The sequence below is a fragment of the Myiozetetes cayanensis genome, unplaced genomic scaffold (assembly GCF_022539395.1).
Source record: "Myiozetetes cayanensis isolate MyiCay16 unplaced genomic scaffold, myiCay2020 scf4, whole genome shotgun sequence".
In the NCBI taxonomy this organism is placed as follows: Eukaryota; Metazoa; Chordata; class Aves; order Passeriformes; family Tyrannidae; genus Myiozetetes; species Myiozetetes cayanensis.
This window is the reverse complement of record NW_026087631.1, coordinates 49,050,580-49,072,897: the sequence shown is the minus strand read 5'-3', so window position 1 is coordinate 49,072,897 and position 22,318 is coordinate 49,050,580. Positions and strand designations below refer to the sequence as shown.

The 22,318-nt window shown below is 37.6% G+C and overlaps 1 protein-coding gene across 2 annotated transcripts in view; it reads right to left on the bottom strand.

Moving 5' to 3' along the window:
* The window catches only part of MAST4 (microtubule associated serine/threonine kinase family member 4), a 269,784-nt gene that overhangs the window by 191,939 nt on the left and 55,527 nt on the right, over positions 1-22,318 (bottom strand). Inside the window, exons 2-3 of one of the 2 annotated variants that reach the window (XM_050330031.1) lie at positions 18,815-18,968; positions 8,624-8,745 (exon numbers count right to left, since the gene is read on the bottom strand). In XM_050330031.1, coding sequence (XP_050185988.1) covers positions 8,624-8,745; positions 18,815-18,968 — 276 coding nt within the window. Of the gene's footprint in view, positions 1-8,623; positions 8,746-17,660; positions 17,709-18,814; positions 18,969-22,318 lie in introns of those variants that run through there. The other variant, XM_050330032.1, reaches the window with a different exon arrangement.

Genomic DNA, 22,318 nt, shown 5'->3' with positions numbered 1-22,318 from the left:
GAAAGATGTGCATATATTTCTTATATCAGTTTGAAAAATCATTCTGGAAGTGAATCAAAACAAAGAACATCTTTCAAGAATTTTATACAGATCAGTATCTAGCCATCTTACATAAGTCAGAAACTTTGTACTATCACTACCTACTGTTACATTACCCAAAAGTTTTCTTAATGCGATATTTTTAATGTTTTCTGAGGAAAATAAGGTTATGGAAAAAACACTGTCCATCTGCCTCTTGTTCCTTCAAATTCTGAAAGGTATATTATTGTGAAGTGTCACTGAAATTGGCTAGAGCACTGGAAGTGAGACATTTCATCAAAATTAGCAGCAAAAATTGACAAACCCACACTTAACATAATCGCCAAGACCAGAGAAGCTGTAATCCACTCAAAGCAGCTGATACCTTTTTAGTCTGTACATACAGACTAGCAGACAGAACTATAACTCTGTAATATATTTAGCAAGAATTTCCTCATACAACCACAGGAATGCTTATTTGTTTTGATATTAACAGTAAAGGATATTTAAGATATTTAGTCGGTGAGGGAATGTAGGCCAGCTTTATCAAAACTCCTTGAACGAGATAATGAAAATCCACCACTTGGCTTTTATGATTTATTTTCCAGGATTTCACTTACCCACAGAAGTTATGCAGTGACATCATATGAACTGCACATTACTTTATGAAATAGGGAAAACAATTCTCTCATTTTAGAGTGTTAGGGGCTAAAGTTGCCTTGGCTGACACTGAGATTGATAAAGACAATTTAATAATAATTATTAATCTACACTGAAATTCTGAGAAACTAATGAATTTAACAGAACCAAGTAACATCCAAAACATCATTTACTACTAATAATGCATGATAAATAATATACAATTTTAGATACTGTAAACAACAAATATTTTATGATTCAAAGTGCAAAAGTTACAGTGTTTCATCCACATAGGTATTTATGTTCCTGCATACATTTGCCTATTGTGCCTTCTAAAGGGCTTAGAAAAAGTAAGGAATAAATGCTCCATGTGAAACTAATAGCTCCCTTTCAGGGTGCAACATGATAACCAGCACCCCTCAGGAGAAGAATTTGGCTTCACCAGCCAAATGCTTTCAAGGTACTGCTTCCTCTGAGTCCCCACCTACAGCACTGAAGAAGGCATTGCTGGCCTGATAGCAAAATTGTGAGCTCTTACCAGTTTTTCCTCTATCCTCCTTCAGTATTACAATCCTGTCCACACACATAGAAAATGCATTGCTCCTTTTACATCTTTCATATTTCAGAAATAAAGACTTGTGGGCAATAACCACTTCAAAAATTGATAGAACGCTACTGAATTTGTGTCCCACTTTACTACGTTACACAAAAACACATTCAGATAAGCCAAGCTGCATTTTTCCAGTTTCTTCCTGCTTGTCATGTCTTTTTTAGCCTCTTTATCCCCCTACCATTTCCACACCTGTATATCTTTTAAGGAGTTGCAGAAGCTTTGGATCTAAGGCCAGAAAAGTCCACCACTATATTCCTGAGTCTTATTCCTTGTTAATCACAGATTACAATTTTGTTCTCTTACCCTCAAGCAAAGTCCAACAATAAGCTGAGAAAGCTTTTATTCCCATAAAGGCATCTAAACTTCAAACAGTATAAACAATTACACATCGATTTCTTCTGGTCATATAGTTTATTGCTAAACACCACTACTCCTTTGTTTCTCACATGGCCAATTTTACAAGCATGAAAAGTTCATGGCCTCACTTTTGTAACACTTCCCACTTTTTTCTTCCTAAACTACTGACACAACAATTCTAGATGACATTTTGAGATACCCATCACTAACACCACACAGACATGACTCAAATATCACAGCAAACAAGAATAAGCCCTTATTCAGAGTCACTACTAACATACAGTCAGAAGTTTCAGTTCTAAGCATGAAGCATTACATTTAGCCAAGCTTATTGACCTCAACTGTGTGGGTCCTTGTTGTGGTTTTGCTCTGGGTCAATTTGCTTTCACACCTCTCACACAATTACTTTTAGTTGAGAGAAGGTTTATGCAGATAAAAGAGACTGGATTTCGGAAAATAATATTAACATTTATTACTAGCAAATTAAAACTGAAGAACTATATTTATAACAATTCTACTTAAGTAAAAGTACTATGTATTTACAGAAATACTTCTCCCTCCTTTATATCAGTTTAAGGAGAAGAAGTAGTCTTCATGTCCATTCTCGGAGTTCCAGGTTTCTTCAATAACTCTGCAGCACTTTCGTTGCAGCTGGAACTCTTTTTTTCTCTTGCTCTGTGTTGGCCTCCAGGGCTGGGTCTACTCCCTTCCTTGGCTAAGACTGGAGGCTGGGGGTTACCCAGGCCCTGAAGGTTTTTCCTTCCATGGGCTTCCAGGGGACACTTGCTTACCATGGATCTTTTTCTACGGGGTTACAGGGGATAATGGTTTATGACTCCACCCCTGTTTCCCTGTGGAGGTCTCTTCTCACAGGAGAACAGTCTTTGATAGACCTCTTCGACATGGGTCTATCATGGATCTCACACACAGATCTCAACATCTCTACCTGAGCTGTTTTTTGCTCCAGCGTAAGTTTTCTCAGGGTCACAAATCTCCAGCACTAACAGCATGGATTTTTCACTAAAATCCCAAGCTTACTCGAGTCATTTTTCGCTCTGGCATAAGCCTCAGGGTCATAAATTTTCAACAGGACTCTGCTTCATTTCAGTTCCTTTCATGAAGTTTCAACTTTTTCGTACATCCACAAGTTCTTCTGTGAGCCACATGAGGGTCTCCTCACTCCAACAAACTTTTACAGGTGGTAGGGATTATTTTGCAATCTTTTTCCTGCTGAAGGGAGAGAGTGAAAGGGGGAAGAAGCAGCTTCCCCCCCCTTTGAACTTTCCTTCTCTCTCTTGTAGTTGCCAGCTTTGAACTTGGAGGTCTCTTATTTCTCTGCCAGAATTTTTCTGCAGCGGTTCTTCATCCAAGTAGTCAGTTTTTAAGTTGTTTTTTTTTCTTCACTCTCTTACAAGAGAGAAGGGGGGCTTCAGTGCCCCACTTGCTCCCGGCCCAAGCCGGGGGAGGAGGGGGCCTTGGCCCACCTCGGGGCCTGCCGCCGCCTCTCCTACATTAGGGGCTGCTGCCCCTAATTTTTACTGCGCCACAAGCCTTCTCTTCCATTTTTCTTAAATATGTAATTAGCAAAGGCATCACTAAGAGTTTTGATTGGCCTTTTTGTCCGGAAATCCACCTGGACAAAACCATCCTCAGCCCCAGGGGCTGGCCGGTTGGGCAAAACCACAACAGTCCTACAGACCAAACAAAAATCTAAAACAACAAGGCCTGCTCAGCTGACAACACAGGCTTAGAAAGTAATTTTAACAACCCTAATAGAAACTGGTCCTAGTGAGCCTTTCAGTGTTCAGGCAAAATCTCTCATGAAGGACAAAGACCATCATATGGGAAGCCTGGAAAACAGAAGTATGGTACTTATGTCCAAAATAGGGATATATTGCTTAGCTCCTACACACAGTTGACCTTGACTGGTTTTGTACCATCATCAGTATACAGAAGAGTGTTATACCTTCATTCAGCTCTAATAAACTGCAATACCTTCTTTCAGTTCTAAATCACACTCAAATACATCCTGAAAGCTGGAAGATAGCTGAAGCTGATGGGAAAATACTTCATCAAAAAGTGAGTATGTTTTGAAGACACGGTGGATATGCTCACAAAACCTTTTAATGTAGGTCAGTCTTCTATGAGAGATTTTTTCCCATTTTTCTTTAACTAATGATAGTTTGCAAATTTAGCTGTGTTCTCAATTCTGAGAAATTGAAAGTTCTCTCTGGGAGGAGAGTTAACCCCAACCATCACCAGGTCTGTATTTTATCCACATCCAAGAATAAGCAAGAAATGCATAAGAATTAATAAAGCCATTAGTTTCAATCAGACAACTTAGGAAAGGTGTCAACATCTAGAACTCCATCAAGCAACTGAATCTTCAGTTTTATTTTAAACCCAAGTATGCCAAGTCTACTTTGAAAACAATTATACAGACAAACGAACACTAATAAAAACAAATTTATATTTGTGATACAGAGCACCGAGTCATCAGCTTGTCAACTTACTACAGTCCCACAGCTCTGGACCAGGTCTACTCCAGCCTTTTGCTGTGTAAAAATATGAAGTATATAGGCATGTCTATGAAGATGGATGTCAATTTCCCTCTCTCTACTACTAAATTAGATCTATCTACTGGATTAGAACTGCAATTAATTATTTGTTAAAAGGTAAATACAGACAAAGAAATATGAATGCAAATACATATTCATGGGTAAGAAATTAATGAAATAAAACACATAAGGGAGAATAACTCTCTATTCTTAAAAGCTAGAAGCAACTGAAGCACAGAAAACCTGCTACCATTATTTGACAAATATAGCATTTCCTAGGAATAAAAACTTCCTATTTTAAAAAGGTTTCCAGTGATTAGTCTTAGATGTTAAGCTAGTTGTAAGTCAAACAAGAATATGGTTTTTATCTCTATACAATGGTTTAGCATTCAAAAAACGTCCTCAGTTCAGATTCAGTGTTTCTGAAACCCAGCTAACTATTTTGGGGAGATTTTAGAGACATTCAGGAGTAGTTACTTTGGTAATTTGTATTATATCTTCTTTTCCTTCTTACAAGTGCTATCCTTGTACTTGCTCATTACTTTGCAGAGTATTAATCACTGCTCACACTTAGGCATTGAAGACCTGAATACCTGGACAGAAAGAACTAAAACTAAAAGCAACCCAAGATGCAGGTTCCTCTTGCTCTCTAGTAAGTGTCCCTAAAAATAAACTCAGCTATACCTGATACTTACTAGATAAAACTGAATACAGGCAACTAATGTTTTGAAAAATGTCCTACGATTCCAAAATAAAACATTTAAATAAAAGCCTTTTTAAAATTATGTGGTTTGACCAAGGACAACTGATACTGTCATTCACTTATCTAACCAATTAGTGTTTCTGAAGTATTTATTTGTTTGCAATCATTTGTTATCTACACTGCAATTTTGCAGCTTCTCAGACAACAAATGGCTGTCTTGCATCTGGGGAATAAAACACACAAAAGGCTGTTGGTGTGCTGTTTGAATACATGCAATTACTGGTAGTTAAGTTCTAATTAGCATAATTAGTTTTGAAACAGTTCTCATAATTGTCAACATTATGTCAATTTAGCTGAAGTTAATGGCATATTTAACAAAGACACACTTACTCATTTTCAGTATTATAATATTTAAAAGAAAGGAAGAGGCAAAGCCCTTTCTGAAGAAGTAGAACTGTGCTTGATAGACACTGAACACTTCCTATGTTGTTTCCTTTCAGCAGTCCAATTTATAAACTAGTATTTTATATAATTAACATCCACCATTTTCTGTAAGACCATCCATACAAATTAACACTGATGAGATGGCAATAAAAACCAAGTAAACTAAAGTACAGATGCTTGCAAAGTCAGTCTTCTGTTGTTTTGGAAAGGTAACAATATTCTGGGAGTTTGGAGGGGGAGGAAATCAAGAGATAAATCCTGAAAAAAAATGAAGTAAACAGTATGCTAGTAAGTAACAAATGCTTCTAGTTGTACCTAGACAAAACATCCCTTCACTGCTTAGCAGAAAAGGGCAGTTTACACTGCTTTTCTAGTTTTGATGTTACTTGAAAACTACTTTCAAGTATTCAAATATGTTCCATTACTATACTAAGTAAAAATTTAGTCATTTCATTGACATCTTTCACATTTACAAGAAGCAGCAGCATGCCTTTCAGAGTCTGACTGACTTCAGAATACTTCAGCAGAAAATAAGCATTTTCAGAGGCCAATCCATCCTACCATGAAATAGAAGCTTGATATCAGGCGAGATGACTGTCAGCCTACAGTGCAAGGAGAGTCAGACAAATGAGCTCTACCACAGTTTCCCTACCCTCCTGCAGAACTCAACACTGAGGCACACACACTGAATTGCCATCCAGGAGTATGTATTACTCTCCACTAACTGCAGAGAGGAAGAGACTGACCAAAACAATGAGCTGTGAAAATATCCTAAAAGAGAATAACTCTACACCTCACCTTCCCATTTCTATTCAGTGTTGAAGATTTTCTGTATCATTTTCTTAATGCTTTTAATTCCCCATTAATATTTTCTGAAGACTCCTATAATCTGTGTCACTACCACAGAATCTGTCGTGGACAGCTCAAAATGCTCATGCCAGAAATCGAAGAGTAACAAGACTATCATTTGGCTACCACTGAACTAAAAGCCCACATCAAATCCAATACACTGCTCATTCATCTGAAAATTAGCCTTCCCTTACACATCTTTAACCCAGTTATATGGGTCTACATGGAAATTTATAGTGAGTGAATCATGCACAGCTATTGAACTCCATCTAAAGCAACACCTGCAGCCCATTTTTAATCAATATTCTGTAAGTCATTTAAAAATCTATAGTTTCCGACAGAAATGTTTTATATCTGTGCCCCAGTAAATGGTTTTGTGAAGTTCTTACAAATTACTGACAGAAGAAGGGAAAAGTATGTCTTTTGTTCCCTGTCTGCAACTGCACTAAACACTAGCACGTGTCTTGACTTGTTCACTCACCATTCTTGTCTATACTGGCACATCATCACTGCTCAGTCAGGTCCACATCAGTTGAGTATCAATCTCAGCAAGAACAATCACTCCTAGGAGTGAACAGTTACAGAAAATTCTTCACACAAATCTCATCTACGTAAGGTAAACTTTGTCCTAAATATAATTAAAAGCGCCCCTTAGTAGAATGTAAAAATAGGACTCCCATATTCAACTCTGTTCAATCACAGCACCAAGACAAAAAAAAAAAAAAAAAAGGCAAGGAAAGGGAGTGATCCCTAACTTATGGCCCCTTTTAAGGAAAGGCCAGAGTCTTTCAGAAGCCTGACAGTACGTATTTGTTTAAGATGGCTTGAGAAGAGCTCTGGATATGTGACATTAACAGACATTAGCATTAACCTCCTCAGGAGGCAAGCCTGATCAGCAGTTCATGATAAGAAATAAATACTTCCGAGAAACCTGCATCTCCACCCTGTGCACAGTCTGCTCAGATCTGTTTAGACGGCTCTTGCGTGTCTTTTGCACCAGCATAAAAGAAACGGCAGTCAGGCACAGATAAAAGATGTGGAGAGACAGGAAGGAAGAAGTCTGTGGCAGACAGATACGTAGGTGATGAGTGAAAGGTCCTTAAGGAAGCCTGGCTCACTGAATTTTTCATTAGTCTATTGTTTTATAACCATTTAAAATACTTTTTGTCAAAATGCTGCTGCATTTTCCTCTTCCCATAGTTTAAGCATCACACCAAAACAAAAGCACAATACTGATAGCAGCATGTCACTTAATAATTGTGCAAACAGAAACAGAGACTCAAATATCAACAGCACTTTTAAGACTTAGTTAATTAGGAAGAAATTATTTTTTATTCCCAAATACAGAAAAGAAGGAAAAAAAATGTACAGTTTTGATGCAATTTAAACTGATTTCTGGTCTGAGCATTACCTATTTTCTTTTTCATTTTAATTATACATAATCCAAATCCTTCCTTCAAAATGAATGTTTCTACCAATAGACTAGACAAAAAAATAAATACATTGATAATTAGTTCCCTAGAAAATATTAGGGTTCAAGGCATACAAGATCTTGTTTCAGACAGATCATGGAGAAAACAGCCATCTACATATCAGTGTGATAAGAAAACCTGTCATGGTGCTATCTGTTCCGCATTGGCTGACCATAGCTACCTTCAACCTGAATATTGCATTAAAAAAAATCCCAAACCACAAAACAAGTTTCCCTTAGAAAGACATGGATCAGCAAAGTTTTAACAACTCCAAAGGTGGGGGGGGGGAGGGGGAGGTAAAATGCTAATAATTCTTTTTCTTTTTTTATACAAGAAATATATTAAGATAACTCTTTGAAGAAAAGTATAGGCTAGTATACAGAGTCCCACATTCAATTTCAACATTTCTTAAGATATTAACTTCCAGAAGCAAAAAGCAGCAAAATGGATGCTTGAAAACAAAAGGCTGAAAGTTCAAGTGCATGACGCATCTCTTCCCCTTTCTCTTCTCTTATCATTTTATCCAAAATTCTTAATTAAGCTCATGCTTCATACAACTATGTCCTCCTAAGGACAGAGTACTGCAAGAAGTGGAAAGACATTCATGGAAAAGAATGTTCAGGAGAAAGTGATAGAAGACAGCTGTCCTGTCCTAAAAAGTATGCTTTTTTTTTTAATGAAAGAAATCATTTAAATGCAAACACCTACATTAATGAAACATTCAGCTCAGAGTTTATGCAGAATTCAGTAACTCAATTCAGAGTTACCACTACCATAAATGTTACTCAGCTGCATTCAATATACTAAGTAATGTTGTATGCATGCATGCATGCATTAGATATTTTAAAAATGCTGCTTAAGGAGGAGAGGTTGGTCTGGAAATAAAATTCTGGTTTGATCCCCATCCCCCCACTAACAGATACAAAGATAATTTTTTTGTACATTTCTAGCTTTGAAAAGAATTACTCACCAAACTAGCAGTAAGTGAAGGTGCTGACTGTCCAAGTGTTTGGTAGCGCATGCGAATAAGATTTGAGGTTTCTATAGGTTGCCACAGCTGCTGTCCAGTTGCACTGGGAAGCAAATACTTGCCTGTCAAGTTAAGAAAGAGTGAGTTAAAAGAGGAGACATTTCAGGTGAGGCAATGCAATGGACAAAGTTTACTATAATGCTCTTGCCACCCTAAAACTCTACAGCCCTCATCACAGGTGATTTCATCAGAACAGAAATCCTACTATTCACTTGCTAGTCCTTCACATCAGCCTTCCACAAGCTACACTTTCATAGGTAAATTCATTTCTTCAGTATTCTCACTACCCAGAACCACAATTAAAGATACAACAGATACAAATATCCAGAATGGTGGTTCTGAACCAAAGAAAACTAGATTCTGAAAGCTAGTCAAACAAAAATTTAAATAAATAAATAAATAAATAAAAATATGCCTCTATCTACACCTTTAAGGAATAATGTTCCATGTTTGAGGGACAAAGTGAGGTTTATTAGAATAAGACACTTACTATGTTGATAACAATTACATCACTACCCAAGAGAGGTCTATTCTGCTTCTATTCCAAAATTCTTTACAATCTACCTAATAGTTATCACTTAATTCCCCAGAAAGTATCTTTACCCAATGTCCCAAGTAAGGGGAGATGACCAAGGTGCAGGCCAGCCATTCCTCAGGAGTGTTCACACAGGGCTCTCAGGGAGCAATGGTGCCTGCCTCTGCTCACCACTTAGTGTTACTGCTGTGAGAAAGAACGCTCAGGCTCAGTGCCACAGAACGCCAGACCCCCACTCAGAGCACTGCCACTCAGTATGGACTGTGCCCCCACAAGTACTAATTAGGCAGACCACATCTTCAGCTCATGAAGCCCCTGAGCTACCAACAAACAGCAAGAACATTCAGAGAATTACATTAAGAGGACAAGCACGTTCTGCTTACTTTCAGCCAGTGTCCAGAAACAGGACAAGAGGCTATATACTCTCTTGGCAATATGTTCACCTTAAATTCTTGGTTATCTGTGAAAACTAAGTGAGACAATCACACTACTAAACCAACGGACTTCTCTTAGAAGAACAACAAGGTGATGTAAAGCATCAATTCAAAAGACTTACTATTTTTAATCAAATCTAGGTTCAAAAACACAATGCGAGATTTTGACTGAACAGATCAAATGAAAAACATCACCAAGCCACATGGCCTAAACATTTGTTTCCTGAAATGCATCAGTCTCTCTCTTGAAGTCGTCCACCACAAGGTTTCCCGTGGGGGAAAAAACTTCCCCTCAGGGGGGAAAAAAAAAAAAAAGCAGGTGGTCGAGACTGGGGCCCTGCTCTGTCCGGTCGGTGGACAAAACCAAAAACCTCCGGACAAGGGACTCCCGAGGCATGCCCCCGGCCCCATGCTTCCAGGGAACCTTCCCCTGCCCCCTGCACCACCCAGCACATCCGGCTTCACTCAGTTCCCAAGCCCTCCTTTCACCCCCCGACTCGCCCCATCCTGGAAGAAACAGGCTGAGGAAGGTAGACACTGGGGAAAAAATTCCAACATCTATTTTCAAACCTATGACATTTTGCTAACATCTATTCACTGAAGTTACATTTCTAGTTTTACTATTTGCAATCTATGATTGAAGTACAGCAAACGGTAATAAAATATTTGAAAGGCACTTGGGATCACCTGCAAATCTCTGTAGTTTTAATTAGGTTTGGAGGGTAAGGATGAGTTTGAGGTTTTCAGTTTTGTTTGTTTGCTTCGGTTTTGTTGTTTTGGGTTTGTTTGGGTTTTTTTGTAGTTTTTCATACCAGAAGTATCTGATGCAATAGCAGTGTTAGCCAACCAATGACACTGATAACTACATCATAAAACACCCTACAGAATGAAGTATCATTCATTATGCTACTTCCCTACCTCCCAATTCTACTGAAATACAACTCAGCAAAATAATTAGTCGCAGATATTTATCAGTGAGCTCAGAGATAGAATATTCTGCAGCTTTCTTTCCTTTATCTTACCAACAAATAAATCCTTTTCCCATACTTCTCACACGTAGCTGCAAAACTTCTAAACTGCTGGTCCATTCTACAACACAGCCCTAAAACACATATATTACTGCTTCCCTTTCACCCCTTTTTTTCAGTTTACAATTGTTCTACAACAATCTGAAGGTCCACTTCTGAAACTCAGGTAAGAAGTAGAAAAAACCAGAAATTTAAGATTCACACTGGACACATGATGCTATCAAAAGCACATTAAACTACATCTAAGTCATAATGAGACAGAGTTCCTCCTGATATACAGTCAGTTTTGCAAAAACAAGAATCCTGCACACTAATAGCTGAGAGAGAGCTCTTATCTGCAACTCTAATTACTGTCAGACTTCCTACAAAGCCGCGCCTGGAACACACATGCTCTAATTTTGAGGACCTCAAAAAATTCACTGTTGCTCAATTCAAACATTATATGAACAACTACTTCAGCCAGTGGCTGAAGTCTCTTGGCTCTCAGCTCTGCACCATCTCAACATTTGTTTTTTTGCTACTTGCTCAATAGAATTTATGATAAGAAAACAAATGTCTTCCATTGCACTGAGGAAAATGCCCAGTGATTCCTAACTGACATTAAAAAAGACAAGCATGAAATTATGTGTTAACATGTTACTTTCTCTACAGTCCCCGCTATGACCTCTATTTTTTGTTTCATGTACATGTTCCTAATCCACATAATAAAGAAATTATTTGTCACTTTATGCTTACAGTAATTTTTCAAAAGGTAAAGCTTCCTAATAGAAAAACCTGCTCCTGTTTTCACTGGAAAACATCTAGGAACTTTTCCACTCAAGTCTTCAACCTTCATTTTAGGGATTAAGCACAGGACTGTTTTTCTCCTCAAACATTTCTCAATCTCTACATTCAATTTAAGTTAAAGCAACAAACTTGGAGAAAGCAAGTATGTGGTCAGATCATTTGCTGTACAATATCCACTAGAGAAAGACCATAGGGAAAAAACAGGAACCCTTAAGCCTCTAGGAATAAAGATCATGTGTTCTTGATATGAAATTATGATTTATTAATATGCTGCAGTCAGTTTTGTACTAATGAGCTCAGGTATTACCAACAATAGGACTGCAGTGTCACAGTGCTCAGATTTAGTTAATCAGATGATTAAATCCAACCATTTAACTAAGTTCAGGCAAGTTCTTTCATCTGTGCTTCTACAGTTACAGTGCTAACCATATGTAAAAGCCAGCTAATTCAACAGCTCTAAGGGTATTTCTTGAGGAGCTACAACTCAAACTTCAGAAATGTAATAAGCAGATTAATTTTTTCCACTTTTAATTTTTCCACTATGATAAATGACTCTTAACAACTTTCCAGCTGCTTTTATAAGTGTCCCAAAGAGGGTTAAATTCTATTTCTCCCACCTTCAAAACAGGCAGCTTGCAAACATATCTGCTAATTAGGCACTCTATGCTACAGTTTGCTTTGATCTCAACAACAATCAGCTTCTCACATTCTGATGATACAAGCACGATTAAGCAGCAATCAAGGAGTTAAAGACAAAATAATGAGACAGGAATACAATATCTTCTGTTCTTGTCTCAGACTATTACATGATGCAGACTCCAGACACGTCAAAGAATATGGAAATTATCTTGCACAGGGAAGTAAAAATCAACTCAACTATGCAGGCTGATTGAAGCCTTAAATGAGGAAGGTAACTGACAATGACAAATATAACTTAATGTCATCTCAACCACCAGTGCACCATGAGCCAGCTAAAAATGCATATTTTATAGCAGAATATATTCACTTCATCTGTAGAAGAGAGCTTAATGCCTAAAAAACAAAACAAAGCAAAACAACAACAAAAAAACCCACAGCACATTTCCTCAGATGTGTAATTATAGAAGAGATTGCTTCTATCTCTTTCAATTAATTCTGGAGTAAGTGTAACATGTGATTTGGTGCTTTAAGGAAACCTTTGAGGAAGGCAGCAAAAAGACTCCCAGACATGTTCTGGGTAGGCAGAGCTGCTGAATGAAGCATAATTTGCTTATGATCATGCACACCTGGCTGCTGAAACTTCCCACCTTTGTACCCAGGAAACAAGAGGTGTTCACACCAGTAGTAGGCTATTACTCTCCCTCATCTGCTGTTCGGGAGAGCCCTCAAGCAGCTGTTGCTGAAAAGGCTTCCTAAACTGAGTACATCAAGTCTTGTCATGCATCACAATGAAAGCAATTTTGAAACATGCTTCTGCACTAATATGTGAGGGGAAGAAAATGCAGGAAGTAAAATTCCTTACAAAAAGGCACACCTGATAGAACTTCAGCACTGGCAGTCATCCTTTCCCCTACATCCTACAGCATCCCAGTTTCTGGGACTGGGGATAGTACAACACAGTCTATACCAAGCTATATCCCCAGAGACAGCTACAAAATTACAGGGCTTTTTATGGGGTGACACATGTATAATCAATTAGTAGCACAGCAGGAAGAAATTTTTATCATATACACAGGAAATACTTCCATTTATCTACACCAACTGGCTATCATTAATAGAAAAAATCTTTTTAAAATGTTGCCATTAAACTAATCACATCACAGTTATGATAGGAAATTGTAGGTAATGGGAAGTTTCTGATCCCAAAGAGTTTTCAAGGTACAAATCATGTGATTTTTTGCTCAACTTTCCCCATTCATCAAGTTGTATTATATATTTGACACTGTAAGCCTTAGTGAGCTAATCTCCATTTTCAACAATATTAATGAAAATTTATACAGCACAGTGTTTATGAAAGCTCTGCTCCTGCCAGCTGCTCCCCTGTATGAATGGGGAAAACCTCCTCTTCCAAGTCCTGCCAGCACATGCCAACCCATGGATAAGAGAACAGCTTGTTCTGCATGGCCCATAAAGCTGTTGATCTTTCTGCTAATTAGTGTTAGCAAAGTGATGAATCTCTGATGCAAAAAACCAGACTGAGAATCCCCAAATTCATTTAAAATCAACCACAGATTAGTTATATGGGAATAACAACAACTGCTGAGCATATTTGGATGACTGATGACTCAGAAGTGGAAAGATGATCATAACAAGAATATTAAGGAAAAAATACAAAAACTTGCAAGATTTCTTCGTTTTTAGCTGTTTGTGATCTGTAGACAATATGTGTTCTCTGGACTGTAAAGTAACTTCTTTAATATAAAGTGCTTTAGGATTACTAGATTAAAGATTCTATAAAATGAAATTTGCATGTGTTAAATTGATCCTATATAAATACAGGTAACATAAGGTTAGTAGATAACAGCCCTATCACAATTAGAGACAAATAGCCCAGCAGGTAGTCTGTTTCCAGGCAGTTAGAGATGCAAGATAAGTAGTTCAAACTATAGGTAACAAATTCTAATTTTTCTTCTTTATATATAACTGCAGAGTTTATCATTACAGTATAGAGACAACTGAGACAGCTACAGAGGTCTCCAAAACAGAAACTCTTCCCAGCAATATGTTCTCATATCTTTCATAAGTGGAGAGATAGCAATCTCCAAATGCTGCACCAGAGCAGCTGAAGAGAGGGAACAAAGCTGAACCGCCCACCACAGTGTTAAGCGAGGAGCAGGGCTGGGGCATGAAAGTTTTGCTTGTCCGAGTGATTTGCCAGGTTAGACCTCTCCACGGTTTAAGCTCATTTAATTTCTCATCCTTGCATATTTCTTTCTGCCATGGATTCTATTTAAGCATCTCTGAACACAGCAAACTAAAATCTGTAGACAATTTAAGCCAAAAACTCTCTGACTATAGACAGCCCTTTGAAGTTTGCAAAGATAAGAAAAACAGCCACCACAGAAAAGCAGCTTTTTAATTAAACATCTTTTCTCCTGATTAGAAATAAGTTTTAAAGTCCCAGTCTGCGCTCCATTAGGAATGCTTAAGAAGGCAGTCTAAGGCTACAGCAAGAGGCATTTGAATACATCTGTACACACAGATGTCTGACCTCACCTCACCACAGTTTGCTCTCAATTCTGCCCTGCACGCCTCCAATACCCCTGCACCCAGAGGGCACCAGCGTTCTTCTGGAGTAGTCCTCTTTTCCCTCTGCATCCGACCTAGGGCTATGAAACCAGCAGCTACAGTTCAGCTTTGCAACAGGGTTTATTCTGCACTTGAACAAGCAGCACAAGTTTTACACTGTCTGTGGCAGAAGCAGAACTTTCAAAGATCCAGTTTACTTCCCAGGTAAAGGATATGGCAAGCACAGTTACAGGCATGTGTGCATGCAGGGAGGAATCCAGAGTAAGAGAGGAGTTACTGTGCAGAAGCAGAAGAGAAAAAGGCAAAAGCAGATTACAGTGGCTATGCTACCTTTAACTTTATAGCCCTTTGGTAACATGACCTTTTAAATTAAAAGACTAATTGGTCATTAATTACTTCCAATTCTTTTACTCTGGAGTTGTTTTATCTCATGAATGCTTACATTCAGCAGCCACAGCTATGAAATACTGTTTTTCATCCTTTTTTTCTATTAAGCAATACTGCTAGCCCTTCTCAACAAGAACTATTAAAGCAGATTTGCTAGACTAATAGCAGGCCACATCCAATATACCTTTTTCATTCCAAACTCAGTCTCTCTTTTTCCAAAAGTCTTCCTCCACCTCCTCCACAATGAAGATAAAGAAAAGCAATACTCTTGTAACAATTCATATTGAAGTGTCTTTTCCAAAACACAGCAGCACATTGACCCCACAAAGCAGTATTAATTTCTTTTATTGGTCAAACTTTATGTAATATCAGTGGCTCCATAGCAATTTTCAACAGGAAGCAATAGTAGCTTTGTTCTCAAAAACACTGATTTAAATTTCTTCAACTCTGAAAAGCATTCTTTACTTGTCACTGAAAACACATGTTTGCTGGATTGCTTAAAACTGTGCAACTCGGGAGAAAAAAAAAGGGCTCTAGTGTCCCTGAAGCTGTGTAGAAAATAATTTTGGTTTCTATTGCACCTCCACAAGTTTCCAACCATCTTCTCCCTTGTGCTGACTTCCCTGTGGAAAGATCCTGTACATCATTCTCAATTTTTCTCATATTCCTATATAAAGACTTCTGTAATTTACCATAGCCAACTCAAGGCAGAAGGTTCTCAGAAACTCTAATCCTTCCAGTTTTGCAAATCTCATTCCATATATTGCAACACTACAGATTTTATCTCCTCTCATATATCTTGCATAACATTATTCCCTCTTGTAAAACCCAATAAATTCATTTATTTAGGATTTATTCCCATAGATAAAACCCCTATCTATTCACCTCTATTAGTAGTCAGCCCTGTAGGAATTTAACTATCCTGTTTTAAAAAAACATATTAAATTTTTATTTTTGTTTTCATTGTTAATACTGCTTATACTCTACAGCTCAATAATATTTAACAGCAAAGTGTTTTTAACAGCAAAGGGAAAGTAACATACAAAGCACAATTCACTTTTCTAACATTTGGAGTGAACAACATGCATCAGCATAGGAATATTCTGCAAATTTGCAACCAAGGAATCATGTCTCTTGCTTTACTTATTCCCAGAGGTAGAGACTGAACTATAAATAATTTCAAAAATACCTTCATGAACTATTTCCAAATGGACTGATACCCATTGTTAAGCTAGTACTTAAGGGAGTATTAAAAGTAACAAAATAGAAGAAAGAATAAAAGAAGACAGTAATTAGTGCATAGTGCAATTAAAGCTCAAGTAATTAAAATCAAGTACTTTTTCAAATGGCAGGTCTCCAAAATATTCCCCCTCCCTATGGACCAGGAATATCTTTCCAGAAATATTAAGACTGAAACACAAATTTCAGCAAGGACGTGTGAGCATAGAAGTAAACCCAAACCAAATGTCAGCTCACACATTTTAATGGAAGGCCTCCTCATGCTCCCGTTTCCTTTTTTTTAAGTGATATTGTGATTCCTGTAGTTTCAAATCAGAGCAGCAAACTACTCTTAAGCATTAAAGAAAATTAAACCCCCCCAAACTTAACTACATAAAAAAGATAGGTAAAAACAAGACCACAGCAACACTGAAATTAACTTGAGCATTTGAAACAACCCTGGGAATTAGTTCTCTATCTGCAGCTGTTTCTTTAAAGTAATTTTTAAAAAAAATCCCAAAAGAATATTAAAAACTTTCAGTCATCAGAATGACTTTGATTAATTTAATCAGTATCATGAAAGCTGTTAAGATATTTAAACTATTTTAAGATACCAAAGCCCTAGGGTATCCAGGTTCATTTAAAGTGCATTAGTAATAAAGCAGTTTAACATCATTGCACACTATATTCACAAATCCTGAAATGAAACTCTGCACAGCATATTGCAAGCAGACAAAAAGAATATCCATTTCCCCTTATAAAGGCCTCAAGCAATAATTTGAGCATATTGATAAAGACCAGAGACTATGGCAGCAGTTGCTATATTTGTTTTTCATTAGTCTGTCTTCTCCCTCTTTATTTGCAGGGCTTACATAGGAAAGAATAGCTTTTAAAGGCTACCACCCCACTTCAAAGTTAAACAAAAATAAAATTAAAACACTACACCAGCTCCTCCTGAAAAAATAAGAAGTGTGCTAGCAGTTTTAAGTTTCAGTAAAACAGTAGTTTGGTTTACATTCCAAGCTTTTAGAGCTGTAACACTCCAGAGATACCAGAGTTCACTGATATGGTTAGCAAAATTGACACTTGTGTGCTGTAAATCACATCTCATTCATGAAAGCCCATACGGATCACAAATACTCTTACACTGTTTCTGAAATCTTCATAAAATAACTCTTGATAAAAATTAAATTCCATGGGAAATGGCAAATCTTACCCAGTGACACTAAAAATAACAGCAATGATTATTTGCTGATGTGATACAAGAAATTCCTACAGCATCTGTTTTTCCTTCACATAAAGTATGAGAACTTAAAAAAATTAAGTTCCTTAGGTGAAAAAATAAATTATTTGTCACTTACCAGAGACACTGTAGGTCATTTTAAGCTACTGAATACAAAGAGAGGTATTGCTATAGTTTCTTGAAGCTTCTTCCAGCATAAGGTTTCGGAGAAGGATGGGAAGCAAGTGAGGAAAGCCAACACTCTAAAAGCACTTTCCAGACACGGCAGAAGAATCAGCTCTATCCACTGTGACACCATTTTTCATCCCAAGCAAAAATGGCTCTGAACAACGTACAGAATTTAGAGACTGCCATATCTCTAGTAAATATCATTTCAACTTCCTCTAACCTACATTTAACCTGCTAGATTCTAATATCAACCAACAACACCTGGACAGATAAAATAAGATTTTGAGTCTCAGATTTGTATCTCCCAGTAAAGTCACTCAAATCTATTGTCCCTCTCAGCAAATACAATGAATTCTTCAAACTATTAGAAATTGTGCACTTTAAGAACATACTTAATCCAAATTACTAGTGAATTTAAAAATTATTTTTCTTGAAATACACAAAGTCCCTACTTTTCCATATTCAATTTGCTCCATACTCAAAATTATTCCCTCTTCAGTGACCACTGCAGCAATAGAGCTCCCAGTACAGTGTCATGATACCAGGCATTTGGTATCTTCTACAGACACTATCAGGCCTGAGCCCCCCTCAAGCATCCTGCTACTTCTACATGGCTCCACAGAGGAGAAGCTGCAGTCCACAACCAGTGGCTAGCTGGTAACACCCTTCCTTTGCTGTGAGGACTCTACCAGACAAATGAGGCCAAATTGTCTTTTCTTTAATGAAATCAAGTATAAGGGGACCATCTGTGCACTTCAGCTCCTTGAGGAAACAAGATGTATGTGGCCCCATGAATGCATGCACATGATCACAACTCAAAACAGGTAAACTAAGTTGGCAAGATAAATACAATATTCATGAAAATCTTAAAATATGAGTCCTTTCTAGGCTGTGCTTGGCCACCTATCAGCAGCCCATGGAAGCAGAACCTCAGACATGAGCTCACCAATCATGGAACCCATGTAGAAGTGATTTTATGGAAACTCCAGGTGGAGCTTACACCTCCCCCAGGGAGTTCAGCCACAAGACAAACACCAGAGGTCAAGGTGCCATGAGCTCCACAAATGTTAAACCTCCAGGTGACATTACATACCCCAAACTCACCAGTCAGAGCTCCTCCAAGGCTTCCTCTTCTGAGCTGTCTCCCATCTTCACTCAACTGTCTCTTAAATTTAGGAGACTTTCCAAGACCAGAAGATACTTCAGGACTGCTGGATTTTCGGAAAGGTATAGGTGGGGGGGACAATATGTGATCAAGCTGCAAAGAAACATAGAAAAAAAAATACGTAACTATATTGTTGAAATGCTTACCTTCATTGAAAGAAAAATCTAAGTTACCTTCAACTACAGATTACAACAGCATTTGGCAAAAAAATTAGTGTTCATAAAGACCTTAAGGTAATTAATTTGCTAACTGAAATGAAAAATTTAGCAAGTATGAGATTTGGGCTGGCTGTGTAAGAAAGTCATCCTCCTCTTGTACAGTGCACACCACCTCCAGCCACATGTTAACACAAGGAGCACTTTCTGCAGGTACAAGTGATTATACTTCAGCTTACTCAAACTTCCATAAAAGTAATCTCTTTGCAGTTGTGAAGCACTCAACCTTGAAACCTATGTGATCTGTTCGTCAAATGTTTTTCTTTGGAAATTTCTCCCCAGTCCTATCTGAGCAGTCACTAGATGGCACTGCACTATCAACAAAAGGCAAACCAGTGCCCAGTCCAGGGAAATACTAATGAACAGATTTATGAATGCCAGTAGAGAAAAAAAAAATTATCCTGTTTATAAATCATTCATTTACACTGACTTTGAAATAAGTGGAAATACACATCCTCATTCTTCACACTGTGTTCCTGTCATCACTCTCACACAACATTCTATCTGTCTGGTTTTGACAATACATTTCATGTCTCAATATTTCATTAAATTCACAAAAACAAGATGGAAACCATGGAGCACATATAGGGAAAGAAAAAAAAGCAGGGACACAAGCATGTAAAGTAGAAAAAGTTTTACAACTGTCCTTCAGCCTAAACTGCCGCAGTTGCATGGGATCCCTATTTTGCAAATCATTCAAATGTTTTTCTGTAACATTTAAACCCTGATTCTTACTAAAATTTTTTAGAAGCAAAGCATATCAAAGTCTTTTGGATTTTTACAATTCACGTACCAAGACTTATTGGCCAGAAAACCTACAGCCCACCTGCATTCCCAACTGCTTCATCCTCTGTTCGCTGAAAGGAAGGAATCAAGATCACCAGCAACACTGATGAAAATGCACAGCAAAGCCCATTTTTGCTTACAGTTAATCCCGAAGCAGTGTACTGTATTTCCTACAAGGCATTTTGAATCCCAAGTTCATAGTTTCCTATGTATTTACTATTTCAGGTTAGTTAGTGTTTTGGTCAGTTAGGGTTTTTTTTTCAGAGGTTTCATCAAATCTGCTGATTATTGGAGGTGTTTGCACTTCTGAATCTGCTTCTTCAGCACAGTAAGACTCATTTATGTTCAAAACAGACACTGAAGTAACTCATTCACCCAGAGCCTATGCCTTTAGCAATTTCCTAAACTGGATGGTTTGGGGATCAGAAGAAATATTTAATTAACCATTGTTACCATTTTTCTTCCACAAACACAGGCATATCAAATATGTAAATACAAATATTTGTATTTACAACCTCTGATATACCTCAAAAGGTGAATTTACAAACTACTTGCAAATAAGTCCTTTAGAAAAGAAGTGACTGAAAACAGTTGACTTTAAAAAAAAAACAACATTATTTTGACAGTCTTTCACATAAGTCTAAAAGCAAATACTCAAAATTGCTCACAGATTGGTGGATGGCAGAGATTGCTCAGTGCTGGACTCCAAATCATTCCAAGCATCTGATGATGACATGATCCCATGAAGGCTTTAGGTGAGTTACTGGCAAAAAAATCATGTTCTTTTTCAAACCAGGTTCACACTTCAAAGTAACAAAGCACATTTTAAATGCCTTTTTTCCTGGCTTAAGGTTCATGAAGATTTTAAACAACATAAATAAGAGGAAAAAAAAAATCAGCAAATGCACTAAGCTCCCTATCCATTAGCACTTAAGTCAACACAACAGAATTTAGAACCTTCTACCCTCTCATCTTGTCCCTTGTAACCAGGTATTCAACCTCTATGATTGTTCCAGTCAGTCCCACAACAAATGGACTGGTGCATTTATTTTGTCCAACAAATTAGACATGCAGTCTAATTACAAAATTCATTATTTCCAGTTAAGCTGTGCTCTATATTTTCACAACTTCAGGGTTTCTGAAGAAGCTTTAAGATGGTGCTAATGGTACAGAGTAGCATAATACAATCCAGATCTTCAACTCACAATTGAGATGCTTTCCCATCTTCAGAAATGTATGATGTTTTAAAGCTAAGACAGTTTAAATATTATCCCAGTTACCTCTTGCAATGCCCTGACAGTATTCTCTCACAAAGGTACCTCCTCAATGCTAATGATTCTACCACAACTAAAATTTCTGTTTGGCATGATTCCAGAACCACTTTGGGCACACAAGTTCTTAACAAGACAAACTTCTTTAAGGGCTTGCATGGAAGTGGAGACCCCCATGCAGATGGCCACTGGGACAAAAGCTATCAGTCAGGAGGAAGTAATTTCAACCCCACATCAAAGGACCATGCCTGAGAAACTACATAAGGAACAGGACTGAGGAGGAAAGAACTATGAAAGATGGGAGACATCCTTCCCACCAGTGCTCTTCAACAAGATGTCCTCAGTTTGAAAGTTGCTATGCAATCATCTGACATGAGAAATATGGCAATGAAATGCAATTTCTGAAGTTTTCTATTTTTAAACACATCAGGGTGAAATTCCGACTCTGTTGAAGGTGAATATGATTTTATTATATGGAGACAACAATACCAAAGTAAGAATCTTGCATATGACAAATTAAGGACTAAAATATTACAGCTATATATTAGCTTTCACCAAGGGTTTCTCAAGGGCAGAAGTTCATTTTAATAAAGGAACAGTCAAATTCAATACAGTAGATGACATTTACCCAGATCTGTCAGTTCAGTTTCAGCTGGATGTAGAGAACCCCATCTCATCACCTGAAGCAACTATACTAAAAGACGTTTATAAGGTCTAACATTACAAAGAAACAATATGGAAATACATAATTTAGTATTTTCATATTGATGGCCAACTCCTGCTTTACAGAAACAATTACACATGTATCAACACAGTATTTCTGGAAGCTACCCTAAGGCTTGCTTACTTTTGCTTCTGAAGGGCAAAAAAAAAAACCCCTATGGGCAGGTACAATGTGTTGATGCAAGGTACAAAGTTGATGCAAGTCTGTACATTGTAACTGATACTGAAGCAAAACCAGAAGAGTAGACAAAAATACACCTTTTAGTAGCCTTGATATTACAGCTCTGGATGTCTGGGAAATATGAAGGAAATGGATTGCAAAAAGTAGCCAGACTTGCAAGCTCCCTCTGAATAACTTCTTGTATTACTCTCAAATAGACAGCTATATGTTCCAGAACTTCAGAGATTTTCTAGCCCCCATTCAGACCTCACTTCAAGCAAAAACCTT